Below are 22,031 nucleotides of genomic sequence, written 5' to 3' on the forward strand. Positions count from 1 at the left end.
TCTTGAGACACAACAACAGACAGAAAAGGTGTGATAATGACACGGCTTGTTTTCACATATGAGTCAGAAATGATTTGTCTTCTCTGATAGAAGTTGTGTACATGGTTTTACATTGTTACAACTGTTTTATTCAAAGTTTTGTGCTGTGTTTGGATTGTGGACGTGTTGAGGTGAAAACGGATATGGCTTCAGTTTTTCCATTTCAGCTCTTTGCAGGTTTTATTTAGTTTTTGGCCTTGAGAGCCCACTCACATTCTTCACAGCTTCATCGTGTCACTCCTCCTCCTCCTCCTCTCGTGTCTGCGCGTTGGTCTGCAGGCTGTCAATGTGTTGCACCAGGAAGAAGCTGAGAGAAATTAATTGGTAAAACAGACCAAAACATTTTCATTTTTATGATACTGTATTTGACTTTAATGTAATTAGTACAAAAATACATTTTACAGCATCTTAAAATCAGAAATGTTTCCTGTTGGTTGTTACATAGCGATGGAAGTGTTATTGTCTGAGCTGTGATTCACGGGCTAGGCTCGTAAAGCTTACTGGCTAGTTGGAGTCAGCCCAAAAGAGAAGAAGTGTTTCTAAGCAATGTTCGTCATTTTAACATGTTAAGATCAAACCTTTTTGTATGGTATACATTAAGGTTGCACCACCTGATACCAAGTAAATACAAGACCAGTATTGCCAAAGCAGATACCAATACTAATCCTTTCAAACTTGCAATAGTTTGATATCCTTGGATGATTTTGTGATTCTGCCGCCCAGTATGCTTTCCCACCATTTACTGCCGGTGAGTCCTCATTGTGGGCCAAATGCTCTCATGCAACACAACGAGAACTGCGGCAGTGAGAGGGTCTCTAGTTATGGTGCATTCTTCTCCCGCTGATATCTGCAGCTGTGTGTCAGACAAGGCAATACAGCCTTGTCTGACACAATACGGCAACTAGTGGCGGTGTAGTGACCTAGTGTAGCGATGGGTGAGGATGATTGTGAGAAAGGTGAGGGAGCAGCCAAGAATGATATGGGGGTAGCTGGTTAATGATGCCAAGGGAGTTGGGATCACAATCAGCAAAAATAATAGTCAGACACTGTGCTGTAATGGATTGATATGTACAGTCTCGTTTGACATTTGACCATCAACACTTGAATGACACAAAATAATTGGGAGAATGTGGTGTGGTCACGTGAGACCAAAGTTGAACTCTTTGGCATCAAGTGGACTGCATGTGTTTGGAGGCTGATTGTGAAACAAGAAACATCTGACCTTGGCCAACAAGGCTTTCTCAATCAACACTTTTTTTCTTTGGGCTCAATTATTGCCGTCAAGTAAATGCAAATTATTTTATTATTGCTGAATAAAATGATGGACTGTCGTAAATACATTTACAAACAATACTGATTGGCTCCACTGTACAACATTCCTCAAAGATTCACACACACACACACACTTCTTTCAAGATTCCAAAACAACCCCATCAGCAGCATAGTGCATCAACGGTGACTTACCCATCATTTCGTCCATGAGCAGAGTTCTGGTCACTTAGGTAAAGAGTCTGGCTTCTCAAAACAGTAAGTGTTCAAAAGACTAATACATTTACACACATACGTAACAATGCCTCCTTGAAAAAAGTCAGATCTCACAATCACTCGGCCTTACGTACGATCTTTCCCGTCCTATCACTGTGCACTGCTGCTTATGTTCGTTCCTCAATAATAAAATCCAATTGGCTCTCGGGATGAAGTACAAGGGCAATTCATTGATGATACACTTCACTGCTGATGGGGATGTCATACAACTTCATGTCAAAAAATCTGCATTATCACTTGAATTTTTTTCTCGATTTTATGGCTCAGTCACCAGTTGCATTTATTCAAATAAAACCTTATAGGATACCATGTTACCTTCAGTGTAGACATATAACATCTTGTCTATCGGGCTGTAATTCAAGAAATAAATGTTAGGGGCCATCTTGTTGATGAAAATGCCAATGTTGAACTTCTCCTCTCCCGTGGAGGTGTCAAATGAGTAGAAGATCTCTTCCATGTCCTTGTCTACATAACGTGTCCCATACAGAATGCCACATGCCATGAAAGTGTTGGTCACCGCCTGCTTGAAGACCGAGGTATGCCAAGTTTTGCTGAGCGTAGGCGGATCTCCTTCGTCCACCTTGGACAACACCAGGTTGCCAAAATTCTGGGTTGTGGTGTAGATCACCCAAACACCTGACTCATCTGTTGCAAAGTCAAAGTCAGTGTATGGGTAGCATTCTTCCAAGTGGCAGAAATTCCCCTTGGAGTTAAATCTGTAGAGGAAAACAAATGTTATATGTTTTGCTTGCATACATGATGAATACTGTATATACCAAGACTAAGTGAAGCATTCCACCTGGTGCCTTTGGGTAACTCCAGCGTGGAGATGGTTTTGGATGTAAGGTTGAACCGACAAACATCATCTTTGTTATAACAGTTGTAGTACAAGGCCTTTTCATACAGAACAACGTTTGGTCCTTGAATGGTGTTGGTGGTTGGATTGACGACATGGATCAAGATATTATCTGGAAGACAACAAGAGTGGCTTGTTACGAACAAGTGAAATGTAAGAAGAGTTTTACTGTACGTTTACTATACTAAACCTAAATTATACCTAAGTCACTCACACTGTATATAGAACACATGAAAGGCACATAAAATACAGTGAATGACCCCGAGCATTCCTTTGCATTCAGTACAGTAAATTCCTCACCACGTCGCATTTAAAATTTTTAAAACTATCTTCAAACTCACGGCTTTTAAAAATATATTCATTGCTAAATCATCTGTGTTTCGTGGTTGAATATGGTCTATTAGTCAAAAAAGCAAATTTTATATATTTTGCCTAAATTAAGCATTTTTGGTATAAAAATGGCTAAATACAAAAAACTAAAAAATACCAATATATAATAAAAAAATACAAATATAAGGTGTCAGTAAGATTACGTGATGCTCGGTGAGAAACACAAGCACCAGACTTCATCACCAGAACAGCAGGCTTTTATTAGAGGTTTGAATGATCTTACAACAGGTACAATAATCCCTAATAAAAATACGGGCTACTCATGCGACCGTAACACAAAAGACTGGTTCTTTTCCAGTCTGCCACTCAACTCCCGTAACACTGGAACACATTTACAGCAGCATGTGAGTCTTCTGTCTCCTATATTGGGTAATATGAGTGTAAAGGTGACCATAGGGATGTTATTTCTTGCCTAGAGGGCTCTAATAAGAAGCTTTGCTTCTTCCTGCTCCTTTTCAGACATGTGTAGTAATGAGGTGTTGTGTGTGTGCATGTATGTGTGTATGTATGTGTATATATATATATATATATATATATATATATATATATATATATATATATGTAGATATGTGTGTATGTATATGAAGAGCTTGCAACCAAAAGGCGCTAAATCCATTTTGACTGATTTTGAGAAAATCAATGATTTTTAACTACGCACATATCAATCTATTTGGTCATCAAGTCTATATTGCAAATGAAAGAGCTATCAATATACAGTGCATCCGGAAAGTATTCACAGCGCTTCACTTTTTCTACATTTTGTCATGTTACAGCCTCATTCCAAACTGAATTAAATTAATCTCTTACCTCAAAATTCTACACAAAATACCCCATTATGACAATGTGAAAAAAGGTTTTTTTGACATGTTTTGAATTTATTAAAAATAGAAAGCCAAAAAATCACATTTACATAAGTATTCACAGCCTTTGCCATAAAGCTCAAAATTGAGCTCAGGTGCATCTTTTTTCCTCTGATCATCCTTGAGATCTTTCTACAGCTTAATTGGAGTCCACCTGCAGTAAATTCAGTTGATTGGACATGATTTGGAAATATAATAACTGTCTATATAAGGTCCCACAGTTGACTGTGCATGTCAGAGCACAAACACCAAGCATGAAGTCAAAAGAACTGTCTGTAGACCTGCGAGACAGGATTGTCTTGAGGCACAAATCTGGGGAAGGATACAGAAAAATTTCTGCTGCTTTGAAGGTCCCAATGAGCACAGTGGCCTCCATTATTCATAAATGGAAGACGTTTGGAACCACCAGGACTCTTCCTAGAGCTGGCCGGCCTTCTAAACTGAGCGATCGGGGAAGAAGGGCCTTAGTCAGGGAGGTGACCAAGGCCCCGATGGTCACTCTGTCAGAGCTCCAGCGTTCCTCTGTGGAGAGAGGAGAGCCTTCCAGAAGGACAACCATCTCTGCAGCAATCCACCAATCAGGCCTGTATGGAGTGGCCAGACGAAAGCCACTCCTTAGTAAAAGGAACATGGCAGCCCGTCTGGAATTTGCCAAAAAGCACAAAATTCTCTGGTCTGATGGCTTTCGTCTGGCCACTCTACCATACAGGCCTGATTGGTGGATTGCTGCAGAGATGGTTGTCCTTCTGGAAGGCTCTCCTCTCTCCACAGAGGAACGCTGGAGCTCTTCATGGCAAAGGCTGTGAATACTTATGTAAATGTGATTTTTTGGTTTTCTATTTTTAATAAATTCAAAACATGTCAAAAAAAACTTTTTTCACATTGTCATAATAGAGTATTTTGTGTAGAATTTTGAGGTAAGAGATTAATTTAATTCAGTTTGGAATGAGGCTGTAACATGACAAAATGTAGAAAAAGTGAAGCGTTGTGAATACTTTCCGGATGCACTGTATATATAAAAATAGATATTGTAAGTGTATTGTATTGTAAGTGTATATGTGAGAAAGAATAATGTAACATAGTATGCATGTCTGAAATAAATTAAGAAAAGAAAGAAATAATGTTTAAAACGTGCACCATATTTTCTGGACTATACGTAAGTCGCTCCGTAATATAAGTGGCACAAAGCCCAAAATGCATAATTAGGTAGAAAAAAACATACATAAGTTGCACTGGAGTATAAGTTGCATATTTTGTGGGTAATTTATTTTACAAACTATTTGACCAAAACAGACATACATCATCTTGGAAGGCAAGTTCTAACATTAATAAAAGAATAGAGAACAGGCTGAATAGGTGTAAGATATGCTAACAATGCTTATTCAGTTACACGAAAAATAAACATGAACAGAAAAGGTGTCCAGTGTTTATGTAACATAACAAACAGTTTTAAGTACAGTAAGTGTTTAGTTTTCTTCATGGCAGTAAGAAAATGGCCTCTGCTTCACTCCGGTCCCTAACAAGTTTCTCACTTACTCCAAACTTTCTGTCTGCTTCTCGATTACTGTTTTCAGATGCAAATTTCACTACTTGCAGCTTGTAGTCTGCAGAATATGATTTTCTTTTGGGGGGCATTTGTGTTCTGTCGTTCTCAGTTGTCTTTGTAAGCTAACATCTACTGTTTAAATATTGAATTGTTAAGGAGTAGGAGATATTGGTGGGACGTCTAGAGTGGCAGTCTGTGAAATTATATTTTTTTATTTATAAGTCGCTCTGGAGTATAAATCGCAGGAACAGCTAACCTATGAAAAAAAGTGTGAATTACAGTCCGGAAAATATGGTATTTAGAATGTTGTAAACAAGTTATCTATGGTATAACTCCATCAAATGAATGATGAATGAAAATGAATGCTCTCTATTATGACGACAGACGGCGGCACAGTGTAGCTCCCCACAGAGTCACAGACTCTGTCTGTGAACTTTAATCTGAGCTGAACGCATCAACAGCAGTGTAATTCAAACACCATTTATGTATCTCACCTCTAAAACAAACACATCTCTAGTCCATTCGTCACCGCAACACTTCATCACTGTCACTAGACCAGAGGTCGGCAACCCAAAATGTTGAAACAGCCATAGTAGACCAAAAAAACAAATACGGTTGGAGTCGCAAAAAAGTCATAAGCCTTATATTGAAGGTAACACATGCTATTTGTATGTATATTAGCTATATTAGCCTACTATCAGTTAGTCAACTACTATAAGTTTACAAATACATAAAGAGCCTTCATGATTAAATGTTTATGTTCTCTGCAGCGCATCCTGTAGGGAATGTCTGTTGTATGATGCCGCCTCATGTTTAACTTCATTACAATATTAATCAATTATGTTTCATTCATTCATTTTTCATGTCATTCTTATTTTGAGGATTCGAAAAAACAACAACAAAATTGAACATGCATAACGTGCCCCTTATCTGGGCAACAAACAGAGTGCAATAAAACATTTATAAGCATTTATAAAAATAAAACAGCAGCCTTTTGAAACGGTAAAGTATATAAAATCAAATAATATAGTAATAATACAGTTTCAGTTTGATTTCAGTGCAAATGCCAAGCAAGTCAGTGCAAGGGTATAACGCAGCAGCTGTCCTTTTCTCTTTTGACACGCAACCAACGTAGCTATCCTCCTGTTAACTTGTTAGTGTTATTCAGCTCCAAACCGTAGTAAAGGCGACCTGACTTTAGTAGAGGAGGAAAATGTTACTTGTTGCTTCCAACCAACTTTATTTTAACATTCCAGCCCCGACGCATTTCACACTGGACGAACTTCCTGGTTCAAAGGTCAGGCAAGTTCACCCTACATAGCTGTCAAATGCCTGTAACACTTGAACCCGCGCAACAAAACAGAATAATATCCCTAAGTGTCATTCCAAATATATACTGACAAAAAATCAGAAATCACTTGATAAAAACAGCCACTTACTAAATATGTGCCTATGACAGGATTGTGCTTTTACCCGTTTAATGTGACTTCTGTTTTCTGACATGACTGGTCAGCTTCTCAACATCGGGCATGTAAGATGAATGCAATGAATGCAAATGATTCAGAACCAAGAAACGTTGAATCCTCTGTTCTCCTCAGTTATTTTGCTCTTTTCCCTTTGGGATCCAACAACAGCCACCTGCCTGGCATCCTGCCCTGCTGACAGAAAGGTGTGTCGTAGGCTATGACGCAAATCTTCGTTGACAGAAATGATTAAATTTAATATTTACTCGACACATTTTTTCAGCATTGGAAAACATTAAGAATGTTTGTGTCATGTTTGTCTTCCTACAAGAAACCGTATTAAAACAAAAAATATATTTCCCTAACCCATCTTTTTCCATTTTCAAAACATTTTTCAAACGCTCCAGGGAGCCACGAGGGCAGCACTATGTGGCTCTAGAGCCGTGGGTTGCTGACCACTGCACTAGACAGATCGCAAGATGCTTTCACGAACACCTTGAACATCACAACCTGCGAGCTGCATTTAATTTTTTTTGCTGTTATTCTTGTTTAAATCACAATTACATGTAAACTGGAAAGGACAATATATTTAAAAATACTATAAACATTTGTACAAAAGACTGGTTTACTAGTGTCCATTCTCTTTTGCTGCTTTAAGTGAGTATGATTAAATGCAGCTCCCGTTTAGTACGACACTAGACAGGCACCTGAATGCCCCAGGGCAGCCACGCAGGTTTCAGTGTGCGCTTATAAACGTGACCTGGTTATTTTCTGGTTATTTCTCATTCCTTCAATCCTAGACACTTTGCAGCGTCATATTGGAGTGTGTTGTGATTCAGTGGCTAGCTGCTGAGCTAAGCTAGCCATTGCCACTAATTAGTGCTATTGTTATCATGCTATTTCAGTATGTTTGGTGTACTGCTTATAGCTGACATGTTATGTTGCTGTGCATTTGTTTATGTTGCTAACTGCTAGCTTTATAAGCATTGCAGTAGGGTAGATAAATATCATGAATTATTCACCATAACATATAGGCATATACGTAGGTTAAAGGCAAATTGTGTAATAAGTGGATATTGTTGTCACTCACTTTGTAACCCTTAATGCTCAGTGCATTTTACTGCATTTATGATGCTGGGAAATCCCACAAAATTCAAAACATGTGAATTCATCTTAAATGATCTGGTGATTTTTGAACGCAACTCCTCATTGATCATAATACAACAGTTCAAATCTGATTCAAATAATCATCAAATAAAGGATCCATCCATCCATCTTCTGTGCCGTGTATCCTCATTAAGGTCGCGGGGTGTGCTGGAGCCTATCCCAGCTGACTTCAGGCAAAAACTAAATGAATTACCAATGTTTGGTAAATACATTTTCAGACATGTGGGCTATCTCTTCATTTCATTTGAAATTTGAGTTGTGAGTTGAGTTGTTAATACATCCAAATATAGTACATCATCCTGCCCTTTAAGTTTTCTTTCTTTCAATAAAAATACTGTAAAAATGGTCATATTTCAGACATAGTGAGACTACAGTGATTAATCAGATGAAAATTTGTAATTATTTGACAGCCCGAGAATTTATAAATCCAACTTTGCAAAAATTCACTTATCACTGTCACATCTGGACTTATTAACTGAGATAAACAAGGGATTACTATAATCTTTATCTTTAATGATGGTCACAACAGTCGAGCTTTTGAGACCAAAAGAGCGGCCAATATTGGAGTTCATGGATCCTGTTTAGGCACATACTGCATTCTTGGTGGAAGAATGTATTGTTGTCACAATACCTGGAATGCCCACTCCAACAACCAGAGTGCTCAGGCTGGAGTAAAAACGGACATAGTTGGCATATCTGTTGTTGCTGGTCATCATCACCCGCCAGTACCAGCTCTCTTTCCCCGCCTCTGGTTTTGGGTCACGACCCCAGGCTCCATACTTGTAGGAGCCAGGATACTCTCCAGCTGAGTAGACCTCAGGCCCGGTAATGTTCACAAACCTGCCATGGGGACACAAACCTATAGAAAAAAAGCAACATTTCAACGTTTTCGATACAACACTTTGTAACTCTGCATTCTTATTTCTTTCCTAATGCAAATATGGACCACTTTTTAGAATAGTTAGCGAGCTTGTTACCAATAAATAAATGTGCTTTACAATTTGAGACAAGTGTATTTCATTATACCGCTTAAGGTTTGTAGCTTTTTATACAATACTCCACTGAATAAATATGTTATATCGTTTTATATCGTCATAGTGTGTGATACATCCCCAATATAGTATGCTAAGGTCCTTTGTTACTGGTACGTTTTGGTTGTTATTTGTATTACTGTTTCTCTGTTGTTGTCGTCTTCTTCTTTGACTCCCTTGTTGCTCCATTCCTACTTTGTGTTGTTTTCTCGACCTTAAGCTCTTTTGGAATCTCATGATTTATAATTAAGTACTTTATAGATTTTATTCTCAGCTCTGTTTGTTGCTTTTTGTTTTCACTTGGTTTTCTTGCTGAAAAAACTAAATTCCTGCACCCCTTGGATATGCTCTGCAGTGACAGAAACATTATTGACATTATGGTTTGAAGTGTTAGCGTGGTGAGTGTACCGTGTGGAGGCGGTGTGGGCTGCGTGTTGAGTTCATGTTCTCCCTTGCACTCGTACAGGGCTCTCTTCAGGCGCTGGTTATCTTGTCGTTTCTTCTCCACCTGAAAGGTGTCATACAGCTCCAAGTCCTGCAGCTCCGCTCTCAGGTTCGTCAACTGATACAGCAGAGAAAAATATATCACTGATTACACTTGGGAGCATGAGAATTTGGTGCCTCAGATATTAAAACTGTTTTAGGGCTAGTTTTTGTATTGTTTTATATTGAAATGAATACTTGAAATGCATTCAAAACAGCATGTATCAGTAGTAGTGTGTATAAACTAACGAGCCTTGCCTTAAAAACTTGCTTGCTATTTTGATTCTAGTTCCATCAGTTTATCTCCAGCAACTCTGGTTGACATATAGCCTATAATTTCTTGCCTGCACATATCAATCAAGGTGGATAAGCCAGCATCACAGCGATATGTTTCTTTTTAGGGACATAGTAGTTATAGTTATAGTTATTGTTATTGTTATCGTTATCATTATCGTTATCGTTATCGTTATCGTTATCGTTATCGTTATCGTTAGGGAGCACACTCAAGATGTTCTTTTCTGTCTCACTGATGAGCACACTTGCCCTTATCCCTTGCTCACGGATCATCAGGCAGAACACGGTGTGGCTGCATTCACAGACTTGCGGTGAGTGGATATTTCAAATTCTTTTGGAAAACATGCATTCCCCCCACTTCGGTGTTAAAAAAATCACAGAGCTTGGCGTGGGAGCTGCAACAAGGATGCTGAAGAGCTGCACGGAGCCGACCACTGGTGTGAAAACAAAAGAATCTAAACAAATGCACAAATGGAGGAAAACCAATTGTCAACAAACTGACATAGGTTGTAAAGGCCATTCTCCAGATGTCTCAGGCAAAAATAAATGTACAAGCAAAAGTTTGGGTTTTAATTTTGCAATGTTGACAGCCGCTGATGTCTGCCAGAGATTGGAGGGGGATATCCGTAATTATACACTGAGGGCCTCATATAGATAAATTGAAGGGTGGGGGTGGGGGGGTGCGCTGGAGGCCGTAACTGTTGAATATGTAAAAAAAAAAAAACTGCAGCCACCCCGATTTACACGGAACACATTAACAGGTCAATTATTGATAGGGTGTGCTATCTCAAAAAGACATGAAGTTCTATTGAGTGGGTTGGAGTGGAGTGGAACAGGTGACAGTTGGAGGGTAGATTATACATAAGTAGATATGGATTTTTGATTGTTGTGTTAGATTATACACTAGACCCAATTTAAACTAAAATGCATGTTTATTGCAGTAGGAAGCAACAAGGTTGATAAGATACGGTTAGCTCTTGCATTCCAAGTAAATAATGGACTTAAATTTACAGTTCTTTGTATTATCAAAGAGCCATCTAAAAAGTTCATATAATGGACTATAATCATGGTTGCAAGCCCCCATTAAACCACAGGGGAAAAACGCACCTGTTTGGCAGAGTCAGTGGAAAGGTGCTGGTATCCTTGGGTGGTTCTTTTCAGCCTGTCAACATACTCCTTGATCTCCTTCAGCTCATTCTCGATCACCTGCAGACTGACAACTCCATAAAGATCGCCATCATCCTCCTTCTCCAAGATTGACACGTCTTCTAGCAGTTGAGGCAAACGATGTTCCAAACCAAGCAGCAGGCGTTCAATTTCCTGAGCCTGAGACCAAGAGTAGGTCACATAGGTATGTCGGACCAATTTAAGCATATTCCATTGTATTATAGTATATATTATGGCATTGTAAATCTTACAATATGAAGCAAATAACTCACCTTCTGTGGGGTGACATCGTGATTGCATTGTGACACATCGTCGTTCACTGAGCTGAGGGTGTCATGAGGGAATGCCTTCTCTTTGTTAGTCAGTGCGCATGAACAGCGATTTTGTTGACTCTGCTGACAAAACATTCATACAAGTTTCAAAAACATGAAATATATCAGTAATAACGCAAACTAGTATGCTTAATAATGTGTCTCACCTGTTGTGTGAAGTTGAACAGGGAACACAGCAGAAGGACAGTGTAGAACTTCATGACGGCTTACAGTTGAATGAAGAATGCAAGGGGACTCTGAATGCACGTTTTTGTTTTTTGCATCAATGTGAACATGGTCACTTCCACCTTTTGCTTTCGATTTTGGAAAACCGGAATTGCTTTGCTTTTGACATAAAAAGGGAACTGTGAATCCACATGAACAAAAAACGGGAAGAATCTCACAGCACATATTTCAGGACATTGCCTCATTTAAAGTACGACACTGCACAAAAAGATCTGCAGTGAAGTTTTGTGATTGGAGATGAAAGGCATTTATGTAATGTAATATTGTTCTTTATTTAATTAGCACAGTACATATTAATCAACATATGAGCACAAGCATCACAGTAAATATGGCAGAATTAGCTGCAATAGCTGCATTTCATCTGTCATATAAAACTTACAAGATCAGTTACAGTAAACATGAAACAGATTATTAGACAATATAGTAGGTAGTTATCAGCTTGGAATGGGCATTACCCATGAGCACAAGACTGGTTTGCCTTCAACCACCGCTTTAGGGTTTTCTTGAAGGCTAGGTAATAACAAATTCTAACATAAGCTGGTAATGCATTCCATGACTGTGTGACTCTGATAGAAACAACCATTTTACAAAATGTTGTCTTACGTCGCTGTATGCTACAGTCACCCCTTTTTATTGATCTGGTGCTGACTCGATTGTTAGTTTTCTTCTGAATAAAAGCTTTTAATGGCGGAGGGGCAAGACCATTCAGAACCTTGGCGACAAGACAGACGTCCAAAAACATCTGATAGTTAAGTCTAACATATAGTCTAAGTCTAACATATTATTCTTATATTATTAAATATATTACAATAATGCAACTGAAAAGGTTTTCTATCTAAAACGTTTTCTGAAAGAGAGATTTGATGGGTTTTAATGTGTTGCATGTGACCAAATTGTATAGCAAAAGGTTATATGAGTGAAAATCAGTGCATGCATATTCTTTCACCATTAACTAAAACAAATGCTTGTTGGTCATCAGCTTTATGTCATAGAAAAAAACATAGTTTTCTTTGTATTAAGATTGTATTAACAATTGTATTAACAAGACTTTTGGAGCCAATGTGACACTGGCACCATGGTTCCAGAAAGTATTGCAGCAGCGTCCTGTTTAGTTTTTGAATGAGTATACAACACTCTATCATCTGCGTATAATTGTATTTTTATATACGAACACACATCTGGGAAGCAATTGACATCACTGAATAAGATGGGGCCTAGTGTTAAGCCTTGTGGAACTCCAGTCAGGTATAAGATAAGTTGACTGAAAATTTCCTATTTGTACAACTTTCTAGCTACTAGATATGACTGCATCGGAATTTATTAAAGCTGTTTTAAAGCACTGTCCTTCAATAGTGTTTGTATATCGCTATTTATCCAGGGAAGATTTTTATTCTATTTTGTTTGATTTTGCCTGTTTTTGTAAAATGAGCTAGTGTTTCATTTACATTTTCGATAAAGCTGTTAGAGCTAGCATAAATTTCCTAATTTTGCAGAACATTAGACCAATCCAATAGTTGCAATTAAATTTTTAAATTGTATTGCTCACTTATCATCAGTATCAGTGATAATTTGACTGCTGTATAGTTTATGCTCCCTGCTGACATACAGTATCTTATTAAAAGCCCTCACATTACAGCAACAATTTTATTGTAAAGAACACTATTTTAAAAAGCCATTTCTGTAGCGTGTATCTGTCTGGTTTGGCTGCGGGACTCACCTCATCCTTAAATGACCCAAACTGCACACATTTTTGAACTCTTCTTCTCTTATATTTTCTGAAAAGGCAATTCAGTTTCAATTTGAGGTAGTGCAAAATAACAGCACAAAACAAGCTTAATGAACGTTTACAGGCAAGTACTTTCTAAGACTCAACAAAGTTGGCTTCCCACCTCACTCAAAAATCTGGTCTAATAGTCTCATCTGTTTGTGCTGTTTTGTGCAGGTAAAGTTAACGTTTGTACTGCTTTCGTTTTTGAATTATTACAGTTTATAACATCGGTCAACCAAAGGTCAGTAACCAGCCCCCCAACATTGAACCAAATTGAACCAAAGTGGTGTTATTTCCTTTGTGCTGTTGTGTGCAGGTAAAATGTTAGTTTTTGAGTTATTAACATTTAAGTTTTGTCCTATTACATAACCAGCCCCCCAACATTCTCCGAATTGAACCAAAGTGGTGTCATTTTTTTGCTGTTTTTTTGTTTGTTATTTTTAACAAAGTGATGCAAACATCCTGGTTTTCTTTGTTTTTCATTGGGCAATTAAAATAACGCACTCTCCTGCAAGTGACCCAAGAGGATTGTTGACAAAAGGCAGCAAAAGTCTAAACATAAACATATGTATCCTCTGATGCTTGCAGTCTTTCAACTGAGGACATGCATAAAGGTAGTTGAAATTCCCAAGATTTTGCAACCTTACAGGATACATTATCTCCCTGAGGTACAATCTGAAACTTAACAAACATTTACCCTCAGCTTCCTGTGTTGTTCTGAAAAACTGTGTTTGGCAAGGAACGGAGCAACAAATAACACACTCAAGAACGAAACTAGGAACTTACGTTGTTATATCAAGAAATGTAGGAAGTTATGGCTTGCCTATTATGAAATTGCATTCTCTTCCCTTTCCAGGTTTCACATCCATGTTTTTAATTTTTCATGCTGACTCAACAGGTTCTGGAAAAAATAGTTTGGCAAAAATATGTAAGACATGTGGGAGGGTGTATAATGGCATTATTGGTACAGCTTTACTCTTTGTTGGTTCAATCTTCATTCCTTCAGCTTTCAACATGTTGCTTATGCTGCTGCTACTTGCATCCACAGTGAGTAACATTTGCTACTGACTATATGGCTATAGCATCTGCGCTTTTTTATGTATATTGCATTCGCAAGTCAAACATTGTGTGAATGTTAGGTGTGTAAACATACTGTACTGTATTCAAAATTGTATTTTTTGGTATGGAATATTCTGTTTGGTACAGACGACAATTTCAAAGTACAATTTCCCGTACTGTGCACATTGAGTGAGGGACAGGAAGAGTCCGCTCATTCATCATTGTATCATAAAAACACAATTAACATAAAGCTCCTGTCACTTACGAATTGATGTTTTACAGAAGAAGTACATGGGGCAAAAATCCACGTGGTTATATGAACAACTTTTCAAGATGAGATAAGATATGCCTTTATTAGTCCCACAAGGGGAAACTAGTTCTAAAGTCAAACTAGTTCAAACTAGTTCTTTTTATAGTGCAGACACTTTGTTGACTTTTTTGTTTCATGACAGGTTGACGGCCAGGTCCAGCATGTTTCAGGCCATATGAACAATGGCTCGTGTACATGCGAAGTCAACACCAGCATGTGGCTCTTCCCTGCTGTGAAGTATGAGGCCACACTGCAGAAGGTTGAGTCTTGTGAGGATTCCCTGAAACTACTACAAAAGCAGGTAATGTTAGACCACCACTATCATATAATACAGATGACAGTTTTACCTTTAGGCCATGTCCACACCCATAGAATGTTTTAAAAACAGATATTTTTCTATGCGGCGATGTGTAACAGGCCATCAATCATGGGTAGTTTTTGTTTCTTTTAGGTGCACATGTCCCACCGGCGTCTCCCTGAGATTCAGGCAGTGATAAACAACATAACAGCTCGGCTGGAATCTTACCAGTACCTACATTATAAGGGCCTGTATTCGACTCTGCATCTGCATCCGCTGGCAGAGGAACTCAGCCAGCTGGAGGATGCCATTAATACCATGTCCACTCAGTTGAACGACGACAAAACTGAGAAACTTTCCAAAGAGGTACACCATATGATATATGTTTCAGATCATCAAACAAATTTAAATAGTAGTCAGTGACAACACAACTGAACAAAAATGCATTTTTAAGAGCAGTTTTTATTCATAAAGGGAGAAAAAAAATCCAAACCGTCATGGTCCAGTGTGGAAAAAGTGATTGCCTCCTCATTTAGACATAATTTAACTGAGATCTGTCAGTCTAGTATAGGTAATAAAGGCATTTTTTAAGCTTTGGGACTCCAGCAAGCTACAGGGAGCGCCATTATCTGCAAATGGCGAATGGTTCACATTAGTGAACCTTCCCGGAGTGGCTGGCCCAAGAGCACAGCAACGACTCGTCCAAAAGGTTACAAAAGACTCCACAACAGCATCCAAAGAACTGCAAATGTTGTATTATCATGTTCAATGATGCCAGAGTTTCTGATAATGAGGTTTGATCATTTGTAAGTGAGCCCTGAAAGACGTTTGGGATGGCTCTGAACGCTCGGTTTCAGAGAGTTTTTTCTAACACTAGCTCCCTGTGATGTCACAGTGAGCGGGACTTCTTTATTTGGGAAGAACAAGGGATTGCTGTATTTACAGACCATTTTGGAAATCCAAAGAAATACAGTTGGAATAGGTGCAGATTCTGAAAGATCTAGAAAGCTTTATGTGTGTGTTATCGTGTTTAGCTGCTCTATTGGAGTTCAAAACTCAATACAAAAGGTCGAAAAAGAGCATAATAGGTTCCCTTTAAAATGTTTCTCAGGATCTCGCAAAAGTTCTTCAGATGTTATTTTTTGGAGTTTATTTAACATTATCTACTGAAGCGGGTTCCACTGTACGTTATTGTTGCACTCTTCTCATAGGTCAGTAAACTGCGAAGAGATGTCAACCAGATGGATATGGCCAACACAATTAACATGAAGACTGTGAAAGAGAAACTGCGCAAACTGAAGAACAGTGCTGTCTCTTGCTTGTCAATCCCCAAAGATTTCAAAGGTATGTTGTTCTTTGGTGTGTCTGTGTGTGTTATGTATTGTGTTTGTTCAGATTATTACAAATCTTACGGAATACCTCTTAAAAAGAAATGGGAATATTTTACATTAACAAAGTTACATTAATCTATTATCTATTATCATCTATTAGCAAGCAGATATCTTTATCTAATGCAAACATGTACTTTGGATTCATCACACTCACCTCCTTGTTTCCAGGTCAGCACAGGTATTGCCTCAAGGGCCTAATCACCAACATCAGCCAACCAGTCACAACTAAAGTCAGCCCATACGGGAAGAACATAATTTCTGGATCATGGGGCCAGCAGGCTCAAAGGGACAGCGAAGCCCTGAAAACCGCCTTCTGGATTCTGCCTTTGCTCAACAGCCATTTTTTTGGAAACACCCTGCGAGTATATCAATCATATGAAGACTTCATGGCCTCCACTCATCACCAAGATTTCATCTTGGCTCCATCCACCACCCATCCTAATGCCATTGAAGGTCCTAGTGCTGTCCTGTACGGAGAGGCTCTGTACTATCATTGCTATGGCTCTGCAGATATCTGTCGCTATGATCTGAACAGCAAGGCTGTAACAAGGGTCACACTTCCCGGCATCACTCAGGGATTCTTCAACAAATTCCCTTATTGTTATATTGATTGTCGTGCCAGAACTGATGTGGATGTGGAAGTAGATGAGACAGGCCTGTGGGCCCTGTATGCCACGGCTGGTAGCCATGGTAATATAGTGGCAAGCAGACTCTCTTGGGACAATGAAGCCGAAACGCTCAGTGTCACTCAGACGTGGGAAACGAGGCTGTTCAAGAGGGCGGTAACCAATGCTTTCATGGTGTGTGGCGTGCTTTATGCTACTCGCTTTTTGGATGATCACCGTGAAGAGGTGTTCTATGCATTTGACACAGCAACTGGCAAAGAGGACAACACGTTGTCATTGCCGCTTGAGAAGATCACTGATGGAGTTGCCAGTCTGAGCTTCAACCCCATCAACAGGCGGCTCTACATGTACAACGATGGGTATCTTCTCGCCTATCAAACCCACTTCTGAACGGAAATGAATGAAAATCTGAAGCAGTTCTAAAACATTATCCTGAGTTATGATAAATCAGTTGTTTGGGATTTGTTGATTGTCATTAGAGTGATGGTTGTAAACTATCCAAATGTATCTTTTCCTATTTTTTATTGTTTTCTTCAACTCAGAAAAATAGCTACTTTTGAAAAAAACTATTTTGACTTCAACTATTTTATTCACAGAAAGTTTTGTTATTAAAATTGCTTGAGCATCAGTGTGTACTTTGTGCATTTGTATTGGATTCGCACACACATTTTTTAGTCGGAAAAACAAAGTAAAAGTAAAGTCTCGTTATATCGATATTCTTGGGAGTTGGAAAAAATACCGATATAACCGGACTATCCATATATCCGATCCTGCGCCGAACTGCATTAAAAGTGGGCAATAATGCACTCAACATTGTTCTATAGTATAGAACAATGTCGAGCAGCTTAAATCAATCTTTGCTTAAGGATTTCAAAACCAAAAAAGAACACGGCGAATGGCTGCTTCCAGTCAACTTTATTTTTCACACTTCCACCACCAGGTCATGCTCAACCCGCCCCACATAGCTGGCCAAACACATGCCTGTATAGAATCTATACACACGAGAGAAACCACGTACGCCAGCATGTACATATGAAAAACAGTGATTATTGCAAGCGATAAAAACATATCTGAATACAACACAATTAAATACATGTATTTGTACGCTTGTGTCTTCGTTGGAATAGGTGTATATGCTATGTCAGTTGGTTCTGCTGTTGCAGGCATGTGTTCGGCCAGCTATGTGGGGCGGGTTGAGCATGACCTGTGAACCAGGAAATGCGGGAATCGGTGTGTGTGCTGTGCTCTGGTGGTGGAAGTGTGAAAAATAAAGTTGACTGGAAGCAGCCGTTCGCCGTGTTCTTTTTTGGTATTGAAATCCTTAAGCATAGATTGATTTAAGCTGCTTTTGTATCGATATAAGCAGACCAAATTGGCTGGCGGGAGATGAAAAGGGCATCGTAGTAACCGGATTATCATAATAACCGTGTATCGTACTAACGGAACTAATTATATCATAAAAGACTAGAAATTTGCAGGGAAATGAAAATAGTATCGTAATAAGTAGTAATTCGTTATAACCGATATCGATATAACGAGACTTAACTGTAGTTTATTTGCTGAGATAAATGACAGCCTATGAGCAGCATATGATCCTTGTGGCTTCCACAAAAACAAAAGCTAAAAGCCTAATAAAATATTGTTGTAAATTTGCAGTCTGACCTTTCAACATATTCTTATTCTCTTGGTCCCTACGTTAGAAAAACACATTTTTGGCTTCAAGGTGTCTTGGAAGATAGATTTACACAAGAAAAACTAAATGTTACGTAGCAAAAAAACCTTTCTGAGGTTTTTACTCAATAGGGCAGCCAGAATAAGGATGCCGTGTATTTTCACTTGTTATACTTCCTGTGTTGTTCTGTTCAGTTCTCAGTTTGCTTTACATTTCTATTTACACGCACCTGTTGCTAATTTGTTTTTATTCAGTTCATCCGGTGGTGTGTTTGGTTTGTGGGTGCATGGAATGTGTTTGTTTGATCCCTGCTTGCCATATCGTCGTTGTCTGCTTTGCTTCTGTTTTTGATACACACCTGCTGCTAGCTTACCTTCTAATGGCCACAGAAGTGTCAGGTTCAAACTCCTGTGACACTTGTAAAAACACTTAAATACAGAAATACAGAAGAGACAGACAACAATATTCAAAGTTACTCGCAGCGAGGAGAGTGAAACCACATACCCAGTGACATGCTGCTCCACTCTGAATATGCAGTTCACACTCCTCTCTTTTTATTCCCTTTCGGGGGTCCCTACTACATGGTCGTGCAACTCTAAGGGGAGGGGGTGGAGAAGGCAGTTGCACGAGCTGTATTTGTTTGTCTATGTGTGTATGTATGTAGTATATGTGAGAGCAATTACTTTTAATGTTTTATGAGTTCTTATCTTGACACATTCTTGTAGGATTAACATGAGCATCTGCAGGGTCGCTGTTGGCGCATCCAGGCACTTCCAGGACCTGGGGGTCACTGGGGGTCTCTGATCAGGGTCACGGGAACATTCCTTCTTCAGCACATTCAAACACTTTCTATTGTCTAAGCAAATGGATATAAGGGTGATAACTAACAAAATAATAATTGTGTTTACATTTTATTCTAACAAGAAGTCCATCAGCAGAGGTCGTGGGGTCCATAGGCGCGTCACTATATTTCAAGACTCAGCTGTAGGAAAACTGCTGTCATGGTCTAGGTACAGGGGAACATTTACAGGAGTTGTACACATGCCATGTATACGTCATCATTGTTGTCATTCATTCTCACCATCAGCAAAGGGCTACTGCGGTGAGAGGTCACGCCTTCAGAGGGCGTGTATTTAAGAAGACTCCTCCGGCGCGCCGGGGTGGTTGGTGGGAAAAAAGGCAGTGACATCACACGCCGACGGGATCCTGAGAGCCGGCGTTGGAGCCACGAGGACTAATCTGTCAAGCGACCATCTGATGGGATTTCCTTTTCCCTTCGCTCGTGCTTGAGCTTTTGGAATTCACTCAAGGTTCCGGACCCAGGGATTAACGCCAGGTGGATTGACAGGTGATGCGCCTCCGTGAGTGGAACTGCGGCTTTCACCTCTAGTCTTGAAGACTAACTTTGACTCTTAGGGGAACTTTGGGGCACTTTCGGGGTGGGGGGTAAACGTTCGGGATTAAGTTGGTGTTTCATGGTTGTCTTTGTTGGCGGGTGGGAAGTTTAGTTAGTTAGGTTGGAACATATGCGGGTTGGTTTGGCGTCATTACTGGCGTTGTGGAGGCAAACGAGCATTTTCGACAGTGTTTCCTTTTCTTACAGCTGATATCCGCTCCCCCCGCGACCTTCTTGTTTGCGTTGTAGCCTCGTTACCTCTATAGGAAAATATATCCTTTTTACCTGTACTGGGTCTTGACTTTGCATCCTGAGGTCATCGCCAAGAAATTACCATACATATAACTATGTGACATTACAATTACAATTTAGACTATGATCCATAAAACATTGAACATCTAAGTGTAGCAGCATAGGAGTATATCCATATCTCCCTATGCAGCGTGTTCCGTTAAACAGAGCTCACTGCTGGCCAATCATTGTGTAGGTGGAGAGTATTTAAGCAGCGCTCCTCTCACTGCTTCTTCCTCTGCACTTCCGTCTGTGTACTTCCGGGTCAAGTGTCCAACTGAGACAGTGATCGGTGTGCTGCTGGGGTATACGTGTCTTTCGGCGTCCTATTGTGGTGAGTGTTATCTCTCCCTCTCTCTCCGTTGCTGTGCATGCTCGTAGCTTGCTAATGCTAGTGTGGTCATAGGTGAGACGCCCGTAGCCGCCTGGGTTTACGCCCTCCCTCGCTCCTCTCATGTGCCTGTGTGTCTGCTTAGAAGGTATGTAGAGTCATTAACATAGGTCGTAACCGCATCATTGTCGGCCATATCATTAATTTTAACCTCTGCTATAGGTGTAATCTGCCTGAATGCCAGCTAACACGCTGTCACGCCGAGGAGAGGGTAGGACCCAAGAGAAGCACGCAGGCAGGAGTGTGTTTGCAATAAAAGGTCTTTATTGCCTCCTCATAAAAAAAAGCAGGATAGTGATAACAAAAAACTATGGTGCAAAACTTGAGAGAAAACAGAAAAGGCACCACGAAAAAGACTAGCAAGGTTATACTAAACTAACTTCTTAGTGCAGGTAGGGAGCAGCTACCTGGCTGGCAGGAAGGCGTCGGGCAGGAGACTTGGCACCACAATGTGGTGGTGGAAAAGCAAACGGCAAACGGCTCAGGTTCAACAAGCAAGTGGCGTGCGTCCATGAGGAACAATACTACAACGCCTTCCTGCTGCCACAGGTGTGCCTAAATGGAAGGTGGAGATTGAGAACACCTGTGGCTGGCCGGGTAGCTCCTCCCATCAGGGCGAACTGGGGCCTGAGGGGAGAGAGAGAGAGGGCATGAGTGGCAGGCAAGTGCAAATGGTGACAAAACCAGTAGGCTGCTCCAGGAGCAGTAAGATAGTGTCACGCAATGGCGTGACAGTATTCCCCCCTCCCAACTAACCGAGCGGGCCTAACGGGTTACCTGGTTTATCGGGGAATCTCTGATAAAAGTCGGAGATGAGGGACGGGTCAAGGATAAGGGCGCGCGAAACCCACGAACGCTCCTCGGGGCCGTAACCCTCCCAGTCTATGAGAAATTGCACCCCTCTGCCACGCCTCCTGGCGTCGAGGATGGATTTAACAGAGAATGCCGGATGGCCGTCCAGAAGCCAGGGGGGTGGTGGAGGCACGGGTGGAGGGCTAAGCTCGCAGGAGGCAACTGGCTTCAGGAGGGACACGTGGAACACTGGGTATCTTCTTGATGGACGGAGGGAGTTTGAGCCTGGCGGACACAGGGTTGATCATACGCACCACCTCGAAGGGACCAATGAATCGAGGGGACAGCTTCCTGGATTCGCCAGCCAACGTGAGGTCCCGAGACACCCAAACCTTCTGACCGGGCCTGTAGTCAGGAGCTGGTCTGCGGTGACGATCGGCCAACCTCTGGTTACGTCTGGATGACCGCACAAGTGCTGCCCGAGTGTCTCGCCATACCCGGTGAACACGGCGTAGCAGGGAGGCCACCGAGGACACGGAGGACTCCGCCTCTTGGGTGGGAAACAGGGGTGGCTGGAATTCTTGGGCGACGTGGAAAGGAGAGCGGCCCGTAGAGGAGCAAACGAGGGTGTTGTGGGCG

General features: G+C 40.4%; 2 protein-coding genes across 3 annotated transcripts; one reads left to right on the forward strand and one right to left on the reverse strand.

Moving 5' to 3' along the window:
• Positions 1-544: 544 nt before the first annotated feature.
• Positions 545-11,522, reverse strand: LOC131109048 (olfactomedin-4-like). 2 transcript variants are annotated; one of them, XM_058060589.2, is made up of 7 exons: positions 11,320-11,522; positions 11,114-11,233; positions 10,782-11,000; positions 9,306-9,459; positions 8,498-8,725; positions 2,384-2,552; positions 545-2,300 (listed from the first exon to the last, which is right to left on the reverse strand). In XM_058060589.2, the coding sequence occupies exons 1-7, from the start codon at positions 11,371-11,373 to the stop codon at positions 1,865-1,867; spliced, it is 1,380 nt and encodes a 459-aa protein (XP_057916572.2). In that variant the 5' UTR covers positions 11,374-11,522; the 3' UTR covers positions 545-1,864. The 2 variants fall into 2 exon arrangements, with proteins under 2 accessions (XP_057916572.2, XP_057916571.2); XM_058060588.2 differs by having other exon boundaries at positions 11,114-11,236.
• Positions 11,523-14,102: 2,580 nt separating this feature from the next.
• Positions 14,103-17,478, forward strand: LOC131108818 (olfactomedin-like). The gene is made up of 5 exons (XM_058060155.2): positions 14,103-14,213; positions 14,678-14,836; positions 14,987-15,199; positions 16,045-16,177; positions 16,393-17,478. The coding sequence occupies exons 1-5, from the start codon at positions 14,181-14,183 to the stop codon at positions 17,238-17,240; spliced, it is 1,386 nt and encodes a 461-aa protein (XP_057916138.2). The 5' UTR covers positions 14,103-14,180; the 3' UTR covers positions 17,241-17,478.
• Positions 17,479-22,031: the final 4,553 nt, after the last annotated feature.

Source organism: Doryrhamphus excisus, linkage group LG5, assembly GCF_037039965.1.
Source record: "Doryrhamphus excisus strain RoL-2023G ecotype Guam linkage group LG5, RoL_Dexc_Guam_v1.1, whole genome shotgun sequence".
NCBI classification, from domain to species: domain Eukaryota; kingdom Metazoa; phylum Chordata; class Actinopteri; order Syngnathiformes; family Syngnathidae; genus Doryrhamphus; species Doryrhamphus excisus.

Coding starts and splice junctions, on each gene's coding strand:
- LOC131109048 (XM_058060588.2), bottom strand. CDS start 11,373: ATGAAGTTCTACACTGTCCTTCTGCTGTGTTCCCTGTTCAACTTCACA. Junction 11,237..11,319: donor TGTTCAACTTCACACAACAG/GTGAGACACATT, acceptor ATGTTTTGTCAG/CAGAGTCAACAAAATCGCTG. Junction 2,301..2,383: donor GAGTTACCCAAAGGCACCAG/GTGGAATGCTTC, acceptor TTTCCTCTACAG/ATTTAACTCCAAGGGGAATT.
- LOC131108818 (XM_058060155.2), top strand. CDS start 14,181: ATGTTGCTTATGCTGCTGCTACTTGCATCCACA. Junction 14,214..14,677: donor TGCTGCTACTTGCATCCACA/GTGAGTAACATT, acceptor GTTTCATGACAG/GTTGACGGCCAGGTCCAGCA. Junction 16,178..16,392: donor AATCCCCAAAGATTTCAAAG/GTATGTTGTTCT, acceptor CCTTGTTTCCAG/GTCAGCACAGGTATTGCCTC.